The sequence below is a fragment of the Drosophila eugracilis genome, unplaced genomic scaffold (assembly GCF_018153835.1).
Source record: "Drosophila eugracilis isolate 14026-0451.02 unplaced genomic scaffold, ASM1815383v1 contig_1985, whole genome shotgun sequence".
Taxonomy (NCBI): Eukaryota; Metazoa; Arthropoda; class Insecta; order Diptera; family Drosophilidae; genus Drosophila; species Drosophila eugracilis.
This window is the reverse complement of record NW_024572849.1, coordinates 134,733-154,919: the sequence shown is the minus strand read 5'-3', so window position 1 is coordinate 154,919 and position 20,187 is coordinate 134,733. Positions and strand designations below refer to the sequence as shown.

Sequence of the window (20,187 nt, the reverse complement as noted above, 5' to 3'; positions counted from 1 at the left end):
GTTAAGTCACGAAATTCATAATTTCAATTCAATTTTTCGATTTGCCTTGAGTGCTGGGCGTTATTTGGTAACCGCCCCTTTTGGCCAGCTTTCTGGGCAGCTCAATCTTCCGCTTTCCCAAAAGCCAAATGTCAAAAAAAAATATACGTCAGTATAATCAAAAATTCCCCCTCACAAAAGCCCCCCTTTTTTTTTTTTGAAAAGTATAACCTGTGCATTTATGATATGCTGATGGTTTCCGTGTTCACCCGCCCTCCCCATATCTTAGCCCGTGGGCGTAGCCTGATAGTCAGGCTTCCGTGTTGCCATCGAAAGAAAAAAAAAAACCGTTTCGCTTTTGAGCGTTCAAGTGTGCCAAGGTTAACCAAATTTGTTGACCACACCGAGCCAGAAACAGCCCGCTAGTCAGCCAGCCAGCCAGCTAGCCATCCCAGCAGTCGGCACGTTTTATTTCGTAGGTGTCAGTTGAAAGTTTGGGCAATGGCCTGTCGACAATTATCGACTTCCAGCTAAAAAGCCGAACAATTGCGAATTTTGCATGCTACTTGCTATAGAGAAGTCCAACCAGCACCACCACCCTCTCACTGTAATGATATTGCAAAAACCAAAAATAAACAATAACAGAGAGTCTATAAACCACCCAAGGCGATACCCCAGACTTCTTATATAAGACCCTTTTTTGGGGTGTATATAGTATACGACAGTGGGAAATAACTAATAAATAAATGCAAACAAAGTTCGGGTAAATATTTGATTTGATTTTAACGAAACGACAAGTCATTGCGACCAAGCGACCGCATACGAATGGAAAGTGTTATGCCAAAGATGTTGAAGAAGTGCCGGGAATGATGACACACTATATATATATATATAGAGATATGTTAAGGGGCAACAAAGATCGTGAGTGGAATATCTGTGTCTGTGGTCAGTGAAACGATGCGTTGGTCAGAGAAAAATTGGGTCATTAAACCGCCAAGAGTACGATCAATCAGAGAGCCCAAAGCTAAGACCACTTGAAAATGAGCCGGCCGATGAGGTAAGATAGGAAATGCACATAATGTGAGGGGCGGTCATTGGAAGATTCAGTCATTAAAATATGAATTTTTATAACTATAAAGAGATACACTATCTTAAAGTTAAGACTTACTATAAAGTTAAAACAAAATAAGCTTAGTTTTAAGTTAATATCAGAGATAACCAAGCAGATCAATCAATCTATCTTAATCCCATTGGAAAAAGTTGCTGGCAAATCCTTTTACTCACTGAAAAGTCAATGAGATGAGTAAAGGATTAAGTTAAATCTCTATAAAAAACATATAAAAAGTGAATCATTTGAGGAACTCATTGCTAACCATGCCTTGTATCTCATCAGTGGGTGTATGCATTGAATCGAAATTAATCATAATACATGTCAAGAGGAATTTGCATTTGCTTGAATACCTTTTCCCCCTGATCATAATCATCATCATCATCAACATCATCATCATGAACTGTATACATCATCTCCCACAACGTAATCGTCATCCTCATGGGCTACATAGTGCAAACAGAGATACGTGATGTCGAACACACGCGACAAATCGCAACGTAAAACCCAAGACTGGTTGAGGTTTGTTTTTCACTTGGGGAGCTGCAGGAGGGATTGAATAATCTCTGTTTAATTTCGGTCAATTATGCCGTGCCTCAGTCCGAAGTCGAAGTTGCAATTGCAACCAAAAGTGAGGCAAAGTAAAGCCAAAAACCAAAACCGAACCCGAAATCGTTCAAGGCATATAATTTCAATTGCAAACTGGAAAGAGATCAAAAAGAGGGGGCAGCTAGAGGTAAGGGGAATGTAGTTTTTTGGAGGAGCATTGTCAAAAAAAAAAAAATGTATATATATATATATCAGACCCCTCTTATGTCATAGATGGGGCAAGGTGTTAGGTGCCGCGCCTCACGTAGGCAATCAAAATCCAAATCAAAAGCCCAACGGAAAAAATATCCGCACAGCCAGCTAACGAGGCTTAATCCAAAGTTAAAGCCACTTGTTGCCCTTTTAATTCGAGCTCTTATTTTGCAAAGCCTTTCGCCAGATGGTTGATCCCCCTCCTAAAATGTACACCCCCGAACTTGAAATTCGAATGAAGGAGGGGGAGAAAAACAGATCAAATTGACTTTAAGGAGTCTTTGACTTGGGCGAAAGTTTTGATACCCTTGGAAAGGGTAAGGGTTTTTCCTTAAGGGGGTTTAAGGAAGATCATAAATTGTTAAGAAATTATTAGATTTTCATTTCAGAATCGTACTTAAACTATAACTGTAATAGCATTCTTTCTTATTTACACATTTGAAAGACTTTCTAAACCATAAAGTGGCTTTAAAACTGTTTAAAGGAGTAAAATACGAAAAGTGTTTTCTTGTTGGTAGTAAAACAATTATTTCTAATTTAATGAACATTTTAATGACAAAAATTTTTAATATATTTAAATGTTAACTTTTAGTTTTTAACATAAAATATTCATACAGAGCAAGCCTTTACAAGAGCATCTAAAATTTTCCCTGCAAAATAAGTTTAAACCTTCCTATGAATTGCATTTCTTTCGAGGGCGTTGCTATCTAAAATGGCCACATTCCCTTTTCACAATAAAGCCAACTCCTTGTCCATATGTATAAATATATACCTAAGCTATATATACATATTATCCCTCTTCCCTGACCACTAATTGCACTTTAACACCCAACATACAAAAAACAAAACTCAGCGAGCTGGCTGAGAAACGTAGCGAAATGGCTAAAAGACAGCAGTGAAATATTTCAACAGCTTACCTAAATCTTGTTGCTCCTCTTTACCGTAGCTGTGCTGTGTTGTTTTTCTTTTTTTTTTTTTGTTTTTTAACTTTTTTAAGCTTTTTTTTTGGCTCATGATTACATAAATTATACCCGTTGACAAAACACAGCCAGCCGGGTTGAGCCAGGCAATTGCCAAAGAGATCTCTCGCGGGCGAAAAATAAAAACAGAAACAGAAAAAAAAACACACAGATTTTTTCTCAGCCATGTTTATGGGTTAATAACTTCATTTGACCATATTTTTTGGATTTTACTTTTTGTTTTTTTTTTGGGTTTTGGCATGCGAGAAATGCGGTCACTCAAGCGAAGAGATTTTCCAGCTGGAAAAGATCTTCCAAGGAATGGATAATTGATTTAAATGGCTATTAATGAGCGGAAGTTGGCCTCATTCCATGTTATTATTTTTGTTTAAGAGGTAATTTGTATAATTGTTTTTTTTTTTAGTTTATATTATTAATCAAGTAGTTAATGCTTTGAATAGATATTTTTGTTAGGGAAGTGCATTTTATGTTCTTTAACTACTTATAACTTTTGAGTTTTATATCTTTTGATTTTTATATTTTTAGATTTTTATATTTTTAGATTTTTTTATCTTTAGATTTTTATGAATTTAAATTTTTTGTAATAAGATTTTTATGTATTGATATTTGTACATAAATATTTATATTTTTAAGTATTAACATTTTTGGTATTGTTATTTTTAGGTTTTAATATTTTTATGTATTTATATTCCTATATATTTTTAAATATTTAAATTTTTATATACTGATATTTTTATGCATTAATAATTTTAAATTTTTGTTTAATATTTATTTATTTATACATTGATGTTTTTATATTTTTATATTTTTATAAATTTATATTGTTACAAATTAATACTTTTATATCATTATACCCGTTACTCGTAGAGTAAAAGGGTATACTAGATTCGTTGAAAAGTATGTAACAGATAGAAGGAAGCTTTTGCGACCCTATAAAGTATATATATTCTTGATCAGGATCAATAGCGAAGTCGATTGAGCCATGTCCGTCTGTCCGTCCGTCCGTCCGTCCGTCCGTCCGTCCGTCCGTCCGTCCGTCCGTCCGTCCGTCCGTCCGTCCGTCCGTATGAACGCTGAGATCTCAGAAACTATAGCATATACAAAGTTGAGATTAAGCATGAAGATTCTTGAGGTCCCGGGACAGCGCAAGTTTATTACAGCATCCTGCCACGCCCACTCTAACGCCCACAAATCGCCAAAAACTAAAATTGCTGAAATCTCAGGAACTATTGCAGTTAGAAAGTTGAAATTCAAAAGTATAATGTTTAAATGGCAGCGCATCTTTATAGTGGTACTACTATCCGGCCACACCCACCCATACGCCCACAAGGCTCAAAAGACAGTTTTCGGATTTTCTAGAAAAGCTGATATCTCGGTAATTATAAGAGATAGAAAGTTCGGATTAAGCATGTAGGTTTCTATTATGCTCCCAATGCGAATTGTTTTTTTTCGATCAAGCCACGCCCACTCTAACGCCCACAAAACCTGAACAACCAAAAATGGAAAAATCTCAAAAACTATAAGAGCTACATAATTTTGTTTAAGATCACGTATTTAGGAGATGCCTTTGCAACTTTCCACGAAGTTGCATCCGGCCAAGCCTACTCTGACGCCCACAAACCGCGGAAAACTGTGGCGTCTATAATATTATTATGAATGCCTTCGTTTGACCTTGTGTAACTTATTTCTGTTAATACCTATCGATTTACCAAAGATTTTTTAAATCGGAACATTATTTCGCTATTTATAAAGAAATTAAGTTATAAGGCCTCACATGGGCAGTGACGTCACTATAAGCATACTCAACATACTTCCTCTGACAATAGGTGGCGCCTTGTGAATTTCCACTAGCAAAATAATATTTTAAAATTTTGTAAAACAGTAACGGGTATCTTATGGTCGCGGCACTCGACTATAGCGTTTCCTCTTGTTTTATTTGTATTTCTTTTTATTTTTATATCATTTTATTTTTATAAATTAATATTTTTATATCATTTTTAATGTATATTTTTATAAAAATTTCATTCATATTCAAATTTACATTTTTATGTACTTTTATCTTTACGCATTAACATTTAAAATTTGTTTTTAAATATTTTTTTTTATACATTTAAATGTACATTTTTATAACAATTTCATTTTTATCTTTATACCAATTTAATTTATACTTTTACACAAATAAAATTTTATTTTTATACCAATTTACTTTACATTTTTACGGCATACCAATTTAATTTATATTTATTTACCAATTCAAATTATATTATACCAAAAATTTGAGCTTATTAATTTTATTGTATTAAAATTTTAATGTATAAAAAAAGTCCTTCATAATCTTATTAGTTTTCCAAGTAATTTTTAGCAGTTAATTTTTTATTTACTTAAAACTAATTCTTCCTGTTAAAGATCTAAATTCCAGTGCCTTTTAAAAACCAAAAACATTCTAAAAACATAAACAAATTAATTTTAGAAGTATTTTTCTTTAATATTTTAATTTTCATTTCATTAAAGCATTTTACTCTTATAATAAATTAAGTTTTTAACTCATGTAAAACTTAATACCCGCTAACTTAAGTACCTTTTTATGGATTGTCTTTAAGACTTAGTAACCTTTTCTTCTTCTTTCTTTTATTTGAAAACTTTCCTATAATCTCTATATAATCATTTTTTTAACATCTTTTTTTATCGATCACATTTGATCACAATTGTTAACCCATTTCTTGCGGTCATTTAGACTCAATTACCACTAACCCACTGATCTGCTCTCTCTCTATCTCTATTTCTTCCTCTTTCTATCTCTATCTCTTTCTATATCTTCCTCTTTCTCCGTCTTCGTCTCCGTCTGCCTACCTGCCTGCTTTGACCTTCTACTTTTGTTAGCTTAATGACCGCATCTTCGTCTTCACAACCAACTGACATACCGTTATCAAAGCTTCAAACTTGTTGGTTAGCTATTGTTGTTGTTGTTATTGTTGTTGTCCATCCAACTTGTTCGATGTGCCAATAATATGCAACAGCTGTTGTTGTAGTCGTTGCTGCTGCCTCTGCTGCTAGTAGCAGCCTTTTGGCTTTTTGGAATTTCGCGGCAAACGTATCGTTCAGTTGACTACGTGCAACGCAGCCGCGCAGACGCAGTCAGCGGGTCATAAAAAAAGATTTTCGAAATATATATACATATAAACTATATACCTATATACATGTATATATATCATTTTTTTTAATAACCCAAAAAAAAGAAAACAAAGAAAAGGATCCCGTGACGTCGTTTTTGTGATCGATGTGCCAAAAGTGCCAGGCTACGTGGGCTAATAGTTGCAAGTAAGCCAAAAGAGAGAGAGAGAGAGCGAAAAAGTGAAGTGTATAAAAAAAGGCTAAAAAAGGTGGCAAACACCTGTTGCCGGTAAATAAGATTGCAAAGGAGAAGAAAGAGAAGAAAAAATGCTTAAAGTTGCAAATAAAATGCATTTTTTTTTTTTTTTGGTTTTACACAATTCCACCCACAAAAATCACATTAAACTATAAAAAAAAACAGAAAACATAAAAAACAAACAAGAAAAAATAGAAGAAAAAACATTAACAATAAAGAAAGAGAGGCTTTGATAAGTAGGCTAGGCTATACGTTGCAGCAACAACACACTAACGGTTGTTTGGGATTTGTCATTGTTGTCAGACGATGGTTGCTGCTGCCGCTGTTGTAACTTCTTTTTTTCCCTCTTTTCTTTTTTGCAACGCCAAAAGACAATAGAAAGATTTGTCTTTGCTGCAATAACTGGCAGCAGCAGCAGCAGCAACATTAGCCAGCCTGCCTGCCGCAGCAACAACAATTGTTTTTCTTTATGAGCATTAGCATTATGCTCCCTCCCTCTACCTTGTGTAGACACATAAAGAAAAAATTGCATTTACATGGGCCAAAGAAAGAGAAAAGAAATGAGGCGTAGGGAGACAAAGGCCACGCCTACTTTGGCATAACTTCAACAGAAGCAACATCAGCAACATCTTCGATAACAGCAACAGCAGCAGCAGCAGCAGCAGGCACATCATATTTGAGGAGGCATCCACATCTCTGAGACTAATGGGTTTTGCCAGCAGTCATTAACTTTAAGGAGGTTTTTTAAGCTTGCTTTTAGGTTTTTTTTTAGGTTTTTTTAGGTTTTTTTTTTAAGTTTAAACTACTTGATTAAGAGGCGGTGATTAAAAATCATTGAAGCTTTGAGAGAGCTATTATTTTGTTAGTAAAAGAGATTTAAAATAATGATTACTTTATCAAAATAAACACATAATAACATTAGCAGGGAAAGCCTTTCGGTTTTTTTTTAATATTCGTAATTAATATTTAATTATAAAGGAAATATTTTTAAAGAGTTTAAAAACTTTAAGAGCTAAATTGCAAGCTAAAAAAGCACAAACTACTTTTATTAAATTGCTTTAAAATCTTAAAACTTATGTTAAAAAGTAATTTAACTTTTTTAGCTCCCTGAAAATAGCAAACATTTGCTTAGAGAAAAGTTTGTTTTTGTTGAAAATTTCTATTAAAAGTCATAAATATCCCAATTTTATTCGATTTGTAGCCTTAATCGGCAGAGCATAGTCTTAATTAACATTTGGCACGCATCAGCCACAAGCAGCGGGCTATAAATTAATGCACTAAAAATAAAAACTAAGACTTTTAAAAGTTAAAAAAAAGAATTTTCCAACAATAACAAGTTCTTTCTCTGATATTTCCCCTTAAAAAAAAAGTTTTCTTTCTTTAAGTAAAAATCTAAAAGAAAAATCTAAGAATTAAAAAACATTTCCTAACCATTTCCCAACCATTTTCTCTCTCTGCCACACAACCGTTGCTGCAAGCCAGCACATTTTCCTGGGTGTTGTTGCAGCTAAATGAAATTTGCCGCTAGGTAATTAAAACATTTTACTTTAGCCATGAGTATTATAATTAATTAATAGCTGCAATTTGAATACAGTTAAAAAGAAAAAGAGGGGAGGAGAGTTTAGTTAGCACTGCCACTTTGGGCCAAATCAAGTCATTGACACATTGACATGAGCCAAAGTTTTAAAGTTGAAGAATCCACCAACTGGCTCTGATGGCCAAGGTGACTGACACGAAATGACACCAACTCTGACATTGTAATCATGAACCCCCGCCCCCCACCAAAAAACACCATCAACGACTTTATAACGCCGTGTCGAGTGGCTGAATAACCAACTGAGTGAGTGAGTGAGTGACTGAGTGAGTGACTGAGTAAGTGACCGAGTAAGTAGTGTCTCTGACTGATGCCTGCGTTTGTTTACACAAAATTAGCGCACAAAATCGTCAAGCCAAATCAACTTTAATTGTCTCAATCATCATGATTGAGTGTTTGGCTGCGTGGGCGGTGGTGGCGGTGGGCTGGCTAACACACCAAATAATAAACTTGAAGATGAGGGAGGCAGCTATCAGTGGATCAGTGATCATGGCCTTCAGCTGGACAGGAAGTCTTATTGGCTTACATCAAAGCATCACAAATTGTATACAGTGAGGGGTGAAAGATTAGGTTTGGGTTTGAAAGAAAAATATTTTTGTAAGGTGAGATTAATCTTTAATCTTTCCAGTGAAGAAAATCACTTTTTCCTTTCTTTTTTCCTACCAAAAAAAATTCCAAAAATATTTCTTAAAAACATTTCTCCTTAAATTAACCCCCCATTTACTAATATTTTGCCCTTAACTGTTTTTTTTATATACATTTTTTGGCTCGAGCCTAAAGACAACACTTTTTTTTCCTACCACAATAATGACGCATGTCAATAGCAGCTCTGGCGAGGATTAGGGGGAGGTACAGCGGCGGCGGGGGGGTTGATAACTCCGGCCCGGGGCCGGGCTGGGCCAACAGGTTTACCTGGTCCCGGAGCCGCAAAAGTAAACTTGTTTGCTGTCGCTGCTGACCCAATTTCGTGCAACTTTTTTTCGACATTTTTACAACACTTTTTTTTTTAACCGCCGCTGCCTGCCTGCCCCGCTGAGGTTTTTCGCACAAAACAAATCAAACAAACTAAACAAAAAAGTAAACAACAACAAAAATAAAACCAAACCCTCAAGAAAAACAGAAAACATCAGTCGAAGAAATGTTACCAGCGCAGCTTCCACTTTTTGAGTTACCCAAATCCGTATCTGCAAGATGCAGATCTTTGCCAGGAAAGGTTTTACTTTGATAGCCACCTGTTGTGTTTTTTTTTCTGTTTGTGGTTTTTGTATTGGCCCAGTCTCGCCTTTCACTTGGGGCAAAGAAAGAGCTGGTTTTGCGGTGGTCAATTGAAGTGATAAGAAATCGACATTGAAATTGATTATGTCAGAGGGGCCAGACCAGGCCAGGCCAGGGTGGCAAGGAAAGTTATGCAGGGGAGAGCTGGTGGGGAATCTTTTTTGGACATCATCTTAATATCAAAAGGAATTAGTTCAAGTTAACATATTTGCTAAGATCATGGTCTAAAAATATAAGCAACTAGGTTAAGTTTAAGCTTTAAAAGTCATCCGTGATTAGTGGTTACAAACTTTTAAGGCAGTTTTGAGAAGTTAATGTCAAAACTTTTTGTGATAAAAAGTAGTTTACTGGCATTTTCTGCTCTCGTTTTTAACTTTTAATACTTCTCTTAATTTAGCCTAACAAATATGCCAAATTGGCCATTTTACAAGCCACTAAAAATAGGTTTTTGGGGCACTTAAAAGACAACTTTTGGAAGCCTAAACTTGCTTAAAGTCCTTAGATTAGGTTTTTAATCTTCTAAATAGCAAAAGCCTGGCCAAATATTTCCATTATTAACTAATATAATTAATTAATTTCTTAACTCATTTTGATTAGACCCTTTTTATAGGCCCAATTTAGCTCAATTTGGCTTAATTTATACCATAAAAACCTTAATGAACTTGTAAAGCAAAGAAAATCGATTTGTTTTTCGAATATTTAAGCCAAAAAATATCGTTAATCATTTGAATGAAATGGCCATAGCCACTTCCCTGTCTTTAGCCAGCACCTGTCACTTTTTTTTTAATTTTATTTCACCCCCCTTGGGGGCATTCCTTCACCTGCCAGTCTTGCTGTCTATCTCTCCCTCCCTCTGTATATCTCACATACTCATTAGGCCAAAAGGTATGTAAATTGTAAGTTTCTCACCCAGCAGCAGCACTCCCACTAAAAATGAGGTGGGGTGGGGGGGTGGCGTCTGTCTGTTATCCCCTTCTCAAAACATAGATACCTCTCTTATTTGTAAACTGGATAGACAGGCGTTAAATGCCGTTGGTTATTTCAACACCCGCTCGCCAGAGCTCAGAGCTCAACTATGGTTACCAACGTGTTAACAGCTCCCTCAGCCAAATATAGAGTTTCGGGGATCTGGGCTTGAAAAGCCCCCTTACACCTTACACCTTACACCTTACACCTTACCCCATTCCCCTTTACTCCTTAACCAAGCTCAGCTCAGCTCAGATACAAAATGCTTGAAATACAATCGAAATCGAAATCGAAACGAAAACCATTTCGTATGTCTTTTGCCCAATCGAGCACGCCAATTACGAATACCCAAAAAAAATCCAAAAAACTACACCATGGGTCCACCACCACCGGTTACGTCAGTGGAATCGTACAACAACAACAACAACAACAACAAGCAAGCAAGCATATATTGTTGTAATCCAACCGAAAAAACGGCCGACGAATTTGAAAGACAAACAAATGAAAGATGGTTGCATTTACGTGGCTTACATTATAAGCCAAAAATGAAAAGCCGCTAACAATTCCCCCTTTGTCGCTTTTGTTGGCCGCAATAACGTCAAGGTCGTCTTCGTCTTGGCTGTGTTAACAGTCCAAAATTGTTCAGAAAGGGGAGTTGGGGGGCTCTTGGATTAGTGCAACAACTTTATGCAACCAAATGCATTCGACACGCCAGTTAAGCAAATCAATTTGGGTTTGAATTTCTTAGATGATTTTTAGCAACCAGAACAGGCCAGAGAAGTTATGCAAACTATAATAGCACTTCTTGGTTGGCTAGGCTGATGAAAGGTGGTTTTGTTTATGGTTAGAATTGGGAAAGAACAAATATGGTTTGCTTATAGTTAGATGGTGGCTAAAGTTGCGAAAAACTTTATGCCTAAAGCCTATAGTCAGGTAGAGGATAAAATTGAGGAAAAAACTGAAACTGTTTTGTAAATTTGGCTGGGAAATAACTTGAAATCAGCAACCAAATTGTGAACAGCATAAGTTCCTTTCGAATGCTTACTTAGAGTGTCATGTGAGGACCATTTCGATGACCATCTATCATCCATGTGGCACTGCCAAAATGGGTCCAGCCTGGGATCCCGAAGCTGTGGTTGATCCCCGGCTACGGGTTTATGGTGTTCGTGGCCTGAGAGTGATTGATGCCAGCAATATGCCAACGATTAGTAGTGGCAATACCAATGCTCTAGTGATAATGATAGCGGAAACGGGCGCCGATCTTATCCAAAATGATTAGATGAAAGAACTTGAAATCAGGAAAATATCACAAACATGATTATAACTTTCATGAGTGGACAATGATTTCTATAAATATGCATTCTTTTATCTTCTTAAATAATAGTTTTTTGAACAGTTTTCGATCTTAGTTCGATTTCAGTTTGATCTTAGTTTGATCTTTGTTTGATTTTTAGTTAGCATCTTTCCTACAAAAACATTTTCTCATACACTTTTTTTATACTTTTCAGTTGGCTAACGACAAGCACAAGGAAAGCACTAAACAACAGCAGGACGGTTTACATCAAATGAAGCAAAATCAAGCTTAAAACAAGGAGCTAAGATTAAATCACAACGAAATCAACAACAATAGTTACTTTATAAGCAAGTAAGGATCGCCTAGAATGGACCACTAAGAAGGCAAAAATATCATAAAAGATCTGCAGAAAAAGGAAATCATCGAAAATCGCCTTAAACTCCAAACTTTCCAAAAGAGAATTTCCCACAAATAATCCACCAACATAACCCTAAGCTACCAAGCCACAAAAACCCAAAAGCAAAGCAACCTTGCCACTTTGCAAAAGTGCTTTGGGCTTAAATCAGAGCCCCGCCATGCACAAAAGAAAGAAAGGCTAGAACTTCGAGAGTAGAGTGAGAAGAAAAGTAGAGGAAAATTACACAAAATTAAACCAGCTACGAAAGGAAAACTAAACATCAAGCAATCACAATCTAAAGCTAATCACAACCCTAACTAGAAAGCCAAACAAAATGGTGCTAAATCTCCTTTTCATAACCACTGTGATCAAGTCAACGTTTGGCGTGGTGACCACAGGACTCTGGCTAATACCCTTGATGCTGGCTGCCATAACATACTATCGCTATGATGCCGTAGATCCCGAATCAAGACCTTTAGATCAACTAAATCTATATCCAGAATATGATTTTATAGTGGTTGGCAGTGGTTCGGCTGGTGCTGTGGTGGCCAATCGTTTGAGTGAGGTACGGAAATGGAAAGTTCTGCTGATAGAAGCCGGTCCAGATGAAAACGAGATCTCGGATGTACCATCGTTGGCGGCCTATTTGCAGTTGAGTAAACTGGATTGGGGCTACAAGACGGAACCCTCGACCAAGGCGTGTTTGGGAATGCAAAATAATCGTTGCAATTGGCCAAGAGGACGAGTTTTAGGCGGCAGTTCAGTACTTAACTATATGCTCTATGTTCGTGGAAATCGCAATGATTACGATCATTGGGCCTCACTGGGTAATCCAGGCTGGGATTATGATCATGTTTTGCGGTATTTCAAGAAATCCGAAGATAATCGTAATCCCTATTTGGCTAATAATAAATACCATGGTCGTGGTGGATTGCTAACCGTTCAGGAATCTCCCTGGCATTCACCATTGGTGGCAGCCTTTGTCGAAGCCGGAACTCAAATGGGCTATGAGAACAGGGATATAAATGGTGCCAAACAGGCGGGCTTTATGATAGCCCAAGGAACCATAAGACGCGGTTCAAGATGCTCCACGGCCAAGGCTTTCCTGCGACCTATACGTTCGCGTAAGAACTTTCATCTCTCAATGAACTCCCATGTGACCCGGATCATCATTGAACCTGGCACAATGAGAGCCAAAGCTGTGGAATTTGTAAAGCATGGCAAGGTCTACCGAATAGCAGCACGCAGGGAGGTCATCCTTTCAGCCGGTGCCATTAACTCCCCTCAACTTATGATGTTATCCGGTTTGGGGCCAAGGAAACATCTGGAAAAGCATGGAATACGAGTATTACAAGATCTACCAGTTGGCGAGAATATGCAGGATCATGTGGGTATGGGTGGACTTACCTTCCTAGTGGATAAACCAGTGGCCATTGTCCAAGATCGCTTCAATCCCACAGCTGTTACTTTTCAATATGTGCTACGGGAACGAGGACCTATGACCACTTTGGGTGGCGTTGAAGGACTTGCCTTTGTCCATACACCCTACTCCAATCGCAGTCTCGACTGGCCGGATATACAGTTCCATATGGCACCTGCTTCCATAAACTCCGATAATGGAGCCAGAGTTAAGAAGGTATTGGGATTGAAGGAATCGGTTTATCAAGAAGTCTACCATCCCATAGCCAACAAGGATAGTTGGACAATAATGCCGCTGCTTTTGAGACCCAGATCTAGGGGTTCGGTCAAATTAAGATCAGCAAATCCATTTCACTATCCCCTTATCAATGCCAACTACTTTGAGGATCCGCTGGATGCCAAAACCTTGGTAGAGGGCGCCAAGATAGCTCTACGTGTGGCCGAAGCTCAGGTCTTTAAGCAATTCGGTTCGAGATTGTGGCGAAAACCTTTGCCTAATTGCAAACAGCATAAGTTCCTTTCGGATGCTTACTTAGAGTGTCATGTGAGAACCATTTCGATGACCATCTATCATCCATGTGGCACTGCCAAAATGGGTCCAGCCTGGGATCCCGAAGCTGTGGTTGATCCCCGCCTACGAGTTTATGGTGTTCGTGGCCTGAGAGTGATTGATGCTAGCATTATGCCAACGATTAGTAGTGGCAATACCAATGCTCCAGTGATAATGATAGCGGAAAAGGGCGCTGATCTCATCAAGGAAGATTGGCTAACAAATCCCGAGTACAAAGTCAAAAGGCAGGCACAAGTCAGAGATGGTCAGCCAGCTGCTAGTAATATACAAAGCATCATCACCTTGCCCGCCAGCAACATCAGTCAAAGTGACAGCAGCACCAGCACCAGCAGCAGCAGCACTAGCAACATCATCAGTGACAGGAGCAACATTGAGAGCAATTTCACCAACAGCAGTCACATAAATTTCAGTAACTTCAGTAATAGCAGCGACATCGACAGCAGCAACTTCACACTCAACTATGCAGATAGTTAGTGACTTTAAATAGCAAACCGAGCTGTAAGTTAGCTCCAGATTTTGTGCTCAGGGCTCTCATTAGCTTTAAACACTCACAAAAGTGTCCACAACGAGAAAGAAGAAACAACACAAAATTTGTGTTTGCCATTGGCTAAAGTAACTTGTTGAGATGGAAACTCTTTGGATTGGAGGATAACTCAACGGAAAGCCACAATGTGATTCAAAATGCTGTATAAAATGCTTAGAATTTCCCAGAAATTTCCACCACTAGAACCAGAAGCTATTAACTTACATAACTTATTCATGAGATCCACCAAAAAATTTAAACATTTTAATGCGGCAATCTTGTAAGCTGCCTAAACTTGTTTATGGAAACATTAAAAAACAACTGACGATCATAAAAAGGTTTATAATCTGGCATTAAACTTTATATTTCCAACTGCTTTTAGTTCAAGATTGAGAAGTAAACCAAAAGAATGTTCTTCTTCCTCAAAAGTTAAAGCGGAAAATGAAAATGATTCTTGACAGAAAAGGAGTTCCAAAATCATACTTCCCATTGAATCTCATCATCTGACGACGTCCTTAAAAAAACATAATTCACAACGATCCATTGCTAGACGGAATCCAGAAATCGAGTCATAGATTAAATGCTTAACTATCTTGTATTCCTAGCTATAATAATTATTGTTGTTCTTCTTATTTTTTCTTTTTTTTTTTTGTGTATTATTTATAGTTCGTTATGCTAAGTTAATTTAATATTGTTTGACTATTTATAGGAGACACGCCCATTGAAAGCATTATTTAAACGACATTCTATTTAATAAATTAAATTTGCATAAACATTAAAAAGGCCGAAGGGTGTTGTTATTCGCTGACAGCCGAAAAGCAGGCAACAGAAATGAGGTAAGCAAGTTGAAATAAAAACCATTAACAGTGACTCATTGCGTGGTTAAGTATGTTTTGTAAATGAAATTTTTAAGGTGCCTAAACTATGTTTAGTCTAAAAGAGTTACTAATTATTAATCATAAGTTAGTTAAGCTAAAAATCCTTTACAGTTCCAAAGGATTTCCACTTCGTTAACTAACTTTTGATAGCACAAATTCTTAAACTAAAAACCTATAAATAATATTACACTTTTCTTTATAAAAATTACATCATGAGCCATGTTTGATTGATAGATTACATCACCAGTTACCAAATAAATGCCGCCCTTAGCCAAAAATACTCAATAAAAGACCCAGCCCAGGGGTTTACATAGCATAGCCTAACATTTGGGCGCGGTAGTAAAATTAAGGCCTACCATCACGCAACATTCTGGTGTAGAAAATATGTACGAGGTGTGTTCAAAAAGTAAGGTGACTCTTCAAATTTCGCGAATTTCAAAATTTTTGATTTTCGAAACCTTTTAGAAGTTATACGAGGTGTGTTCAAAAAGTGTGTTCAAAAGTGTGTTTTCAAATTTCAAATTTTTCAAATTTTTCGATTATCTTCAGTTTTGGGAACAAGAAAAAGTCACATGGGGCCAAATCCGGTGAATATGGTGGCTGAGGCATTATTGTGGTGTTGTTTTTGGCCAAAAAATCCAAATCCTTTGATCCATATTTTTCGATAGCAAAAAATCGCCGAGCTCGCAAAACAACTTGTAACTTTACGCCTCTCACAACCAAACAAAAGAGGATGTTCCATTGAAACTTGGTACAGATGTTAGGGAAGAGTGTACCAATATAACAAAACAAAAAAATCGATAATCGAAAAATTTGAAATTCGCGAAATTTGAAGAGTCACCTTACTTTTTGAACACACCTCGTATATATTTTTTATGACCAACAGACAGGCCAAGACTTAAACTTATCGTAAGCAACGCCCAGTAAGAAATATATATATATAAAATCTATTAACTAGCTAACCAATCGAAGTGTTATAAATCAACTTTTTGACAGGCCAAAACAGACCGCAGCCTTGGACAGTAATTTTCATGCGGAAATGGCCAACGGAACTTGGTCTAATCAACTTAAATTTTTAATCACTTTTGGATCTATATTTTTTTCCGGATGTGGTTCAGAGAAGATGTGCTAAGTGATCGGTCCCTGTCCCACTTTTGTCTACCAAAACGTTCTAATTTACCGGCTTATAATCATTTTTAACCGAAGCTAACTTAGCACAAAAAACCAGATTTTATACGGCTGCTTAATGGAAATGTCCAAGACTGGCTGGCTAAGAGCAAAATTTACAGATAACTTGGTCAACAAATCATACATTTTAATGGCCCAACAGTTCGGGCAAGTTCAAGGTTTTATACGGCTTTGGTTTTTAATAAAGGTAGTTGAGGTTTTGAGTTTAGGGTAGGGGACACCAGGTGGTATGTGTAATCAGATTCATATTATTTATATTACGTATACGCCTAGTTGATTACAATATTGTTGAATTTTAAAAATTTATAGAATTTTAACAATTCTAATCAGTAATTTATATAAAATAAGGCATTTTTTATAAAGTTTATGAAACAAAAATTAAAATTTTAAGGTGTAATTTAGCATTACGTATACGCCCAGTGGCTCTAAAACTGTAACTTATACAGATATTCTTATAAATCCCACTAAGACCCCTATTCTTAGAGCACATCCACTAGTCGTAACAACAGCTCTGGCCAAGTTCTGACTCATTTTGTTAAGTTACTTAAGCCAAGCCCCAAAAAAAAAGAAGAAAAAAAATGTAAGCAGAGAACAAACTAAACGAAATGGAGACCCGTTGTCTACGTGACCCATTGCAATTTCGCCACGAGAGCAAACGGCCAGAGATTTGCCCTAGACACATGTGTCCACACACGCAATATCTGCGACGGTTTCTCGGCCAAAAACGCAATAAACCCAAACATATGCAAAATTGCCAATAGAGAATGCAAAAAAAAAAAATAACTGGCGAAAAACTAGGTCAATGGCCAGCGGAAGTATCTATGGATCATCTGCAGAAACTAAAACCTAACAGAAGATAACTTCCGTATCGATGTGTTACCGTTCCAGTTAAAGGTCAGTCAACTTGTTAAGACCTGCGATCTCCGTTAGACAAGCGATCATGTCCAAGCCAAGCCAGTTGACCCAGACCCAATGAACTTGATCTCTGCCTCTTTGGCTACATACTCACTTATTTGCATAGCATCGCCGCCAGCTCAACTCACCTGTAAAGAAAAACAATAACACCAAAATCAGTAAAGAAAAAATATATATTAATTGGGTTCGATAAATCATGAAAAAAAAACTAAGAATAAGCCATTACAGCATAAATATTCATGGGCGCCAGACATTCTTTTCATTTACCGGAAATGTCATGATTTTTTCTTGTTATATAAGATGACCGTGGTTGATGATTAGTGACCCATATCGACATTTTGGAGTGCCCCTTACGAACCTGAACAGCCAGTTAAGCTAGTTGTTACAAAGTTGGGGCAATCAAGGTTCGATTTGAAAAAGAATTCTTGGGCACTTTGATGACCTTGAGGTGCGGAAACTTTGGTCAGGAAATTGGGCTAGATCACGAAGGTTTTTATGAGTCAGTGGTAAGTTTATATTTCTATATTTTTTTTATTAAGAACTATTAAGTTGTGGTGATGCTTTGATTGAGTCTGTGATTTGCATGATAATAACTAGGAGTTAGTGAAGGGAAACCCAAGTTCTAGTTAGTTAGTTAGCAAAGGAAACTTCCGTCAAGTTCTAATAAGCCATCTTCTCTAATATTTATTTTTAGCATTTCCGTTTGCTAATCTTGATCCATGAACCCCGTGTCCCATCATCATCATCATCATCATCATCATCATTTCGCTGATCTTTCCGATCAACTTCCTGACTTCATCAAGTATTTCTTTACCATGTTTCGACTGAGTACGTACTTCTATTGGCCATCATTGATCACAACAATCGCACCGAATAGTGGTCTTCAGATCAAATAATTGCACACTTTAATGTGCCTTAGTGCTTGGCAAACACAAACAATACTTGTTATCTGACCAAACTTAAGTCTATGTGTATCTATTTGGGTTTCTATCTATGTATCTGAGAGTGCGTTGGCGTTTGGCAATTATCCGCATTATGATCATATCAAAATGTTATTCAACTTCTGTTCTGCTTTGTCATGTCAATCATCGATTTGTTGCGGCTTTAAAGTCTCTGAAGGAAATCTCAATAATTGATACATTTGTACGGTTCAACTTCCTAGCCATAAATCGATTTCGAATTATGGAAATCATAATAATATTTAAAGGCAATAATTGATTGCGGATCTTAGAATGCTTTTATTGCTAAAAAATTTAAACTGGTTCCGCTTGCAGGTAAGTAATTTAATAAGCTACTTAAAGCCTTAAAATTCAAATTATTTTTTAAGATTTTTCCATTGCAGAGAAAAAGAAATCTCACAACGTTGTGGAACTCTCAACATTTCCCGATTTTGCTTGAATTTTTGATAACCTACTGGGCACTGTGACCTGCCTGGCCAAATGTATACCCTTGGGCTGGGAACCAGGACTTTGCCAGCAATTCTTGTACCAAGCACTCTGCTGGCGACTCAATCCAAACCCGGCAGCAATCCTCAACGAACAATGATGCAAACTTTTGCCCAAGACCCGTAAGAAGCTACCAAAGCGATGGCTTGGTAGGGGTTCTGGCAGGGCAAAGGAGTTCGGTGATCTGGGCAGCCTCTGCACTTTTAAATTCGTAGGAACTGCAACATGATTTCCTTCTTCGTAGACATCATCGGTATCCGCCTCGTAACCATTATCCGAAAGACAACAATTTCGGCCCAGAGTTTCAATGGAATCTCTATTGATAGGATATTTTTTGACATATTTCCTAGAACCACTTGGCTCACTGTCCGAGCTCTTTGAATTTGGAAGACTTCTGGCAGGTGGTCCATCTCTAAGATGATTTCTAATCCTTGGCTTGCGTTCCCTAACGGGCGGCCTGGACATTTTCCAGCTGCTTGGATGCGGGGTGGTGCATCCAATTTTTCTGTTTAAATTTTGAATTTCTTTTTTTGGAATTTTGATAGCTGTGAGAGAGGTTACTTGGGAAAAGTATAAGTTTAAGGTTTTTGCTTGAAATCTTTTAAGAATTTTAAAGTTAAGTTTTATTTTCCATTTAGTTTTTAAGCTTAAGTCAAAAAATGTTAATTTTCTTCCAACATACATTTTGGCACCCCCTTCTAATGACTACAAAAAGGTTAATACCCGTCATAAAGCTGCAGTTAATAAACTTGTACAGAAGCTTGTCTAATGCGGAAACACCCTTTTTTTTTTTAGCCATAAAAAACAAATCTATTAACATTTTTTACATGCTAACAAACAGTGCGAAGTGAAAAGGCAGAATTTTCAGTAGAACTTTTCTGATATCTAAACTTTAACTTTATTTTTCTGTGAAAAAGTAACAACCTTGAATTGATTTCTAACACAAAATCTAACTCCATTCATTCAACATTCGAGCCTCTTTAGTTTCTTCTTTTTTGCAAACATTTAAGCTCTTTTAACTGTAACAATGCGAGAGGAACAGGTTTTTTGTTTTTGTCTTTAATCAGGAATCAAATCAACTTAATCTTCAGCCTGCAAATATTACCAAATCTTAACAATTTTTATGGTAACTAAACGAAGTGCTTTGTCATGATGATCGAACTAGACGCAATTAATAGCCAGAAGAAAAAAAACCCAAAAACCATGTTTTATGGTTAAGTTAAGAACATTTTATGGCCAGTAGATTTTCCACTTTTGTGTTTTTTTTCTGCCAGTCATTCAGAAGATTGTCAAAGAAAACTATAAGTTAAATCAGAGTTTTATTTCATATTTTAAGTTTTAAGTTAAGAATGAAATCCTTGCATTAGATAGTAGATATTAGATATTAGATTTTAGATATTAAATAACAAATCAAAGCTAAAGCCATGGACCGGCAGCAGTAAATGAGTTGGGAAAATAAACAACCACTAAAGACATGGTCGAGGCCC

The 20,187-nt window shown here is 36.7% G+C and overlaps 3 protein-coding genes across 8 annotated transcripts in view; 1 reads left to right on the top strand and 2 right to left on the bottom strand.

Moving 5' to 3' along the window:
- LOC108104338 (flotillin-2) overlaps nucleotides 1-20,187 on the bottom strand; it is a 105,644-nt gene that overhangs the window by 66,356 nt on the left and 19,101 nt on the right. The gene's annotated exons all lie outside the window — the stretch shown is intronic.
- Nucleotides 5,182-15,534, top strand: LOC108104326 (glucose dehydrogenase [FAD, quinone]). 3 transcript variants are annotated; one of them, XM_017210311.2, is made up of 2 exons: nucleotides 5,182-6,186; nucleotides 11,579-15,534. In XM_017210311.2, the coding sequence occupies exon 2, from the start codon at nucleotides 12,096-12,098 to the stop codon at nucleotides 14,223-14,225; it is 2,130 nt and encodes a 709-aa protein (XP_017065800.1). In that variant the 5' UTR covers nucleotides 5,182-6,186; nucleotides 11,579-12,095; the 3' UTR covers nucleotides 14,226-15,534. The 3 variants fall into 3 exon arrangements, with proteins under 3 accessions (XP_017065800.1, XP_017065801.1, XP_017065802.1); XM_017210312.2 differs by lacking the exon at nucleotides 5,182-6,186 and adding an exon at nucleotides 6,220-6,268; XM_017210313.2 differs by lacking the exon at nucleotides 5,182-6,186 and adding an exon at nucleotides 6,305-7,763.
- LOC121529859 lies at nucleotides 18,474-19,235 on the bottom strand. Its single transcript, XM_041817862.1, has one exon. It carries the CDS (start codon nucleotides 19,163-19,165, stop codon nucleotides 18,611-18,613), a length of 555 nt encoding a protein of 184 aa, XP_041673796.1. The 5' UTR covers nucleotides 19,166-19,235; the 3' UTR covers nucleotides 18,474-18,610.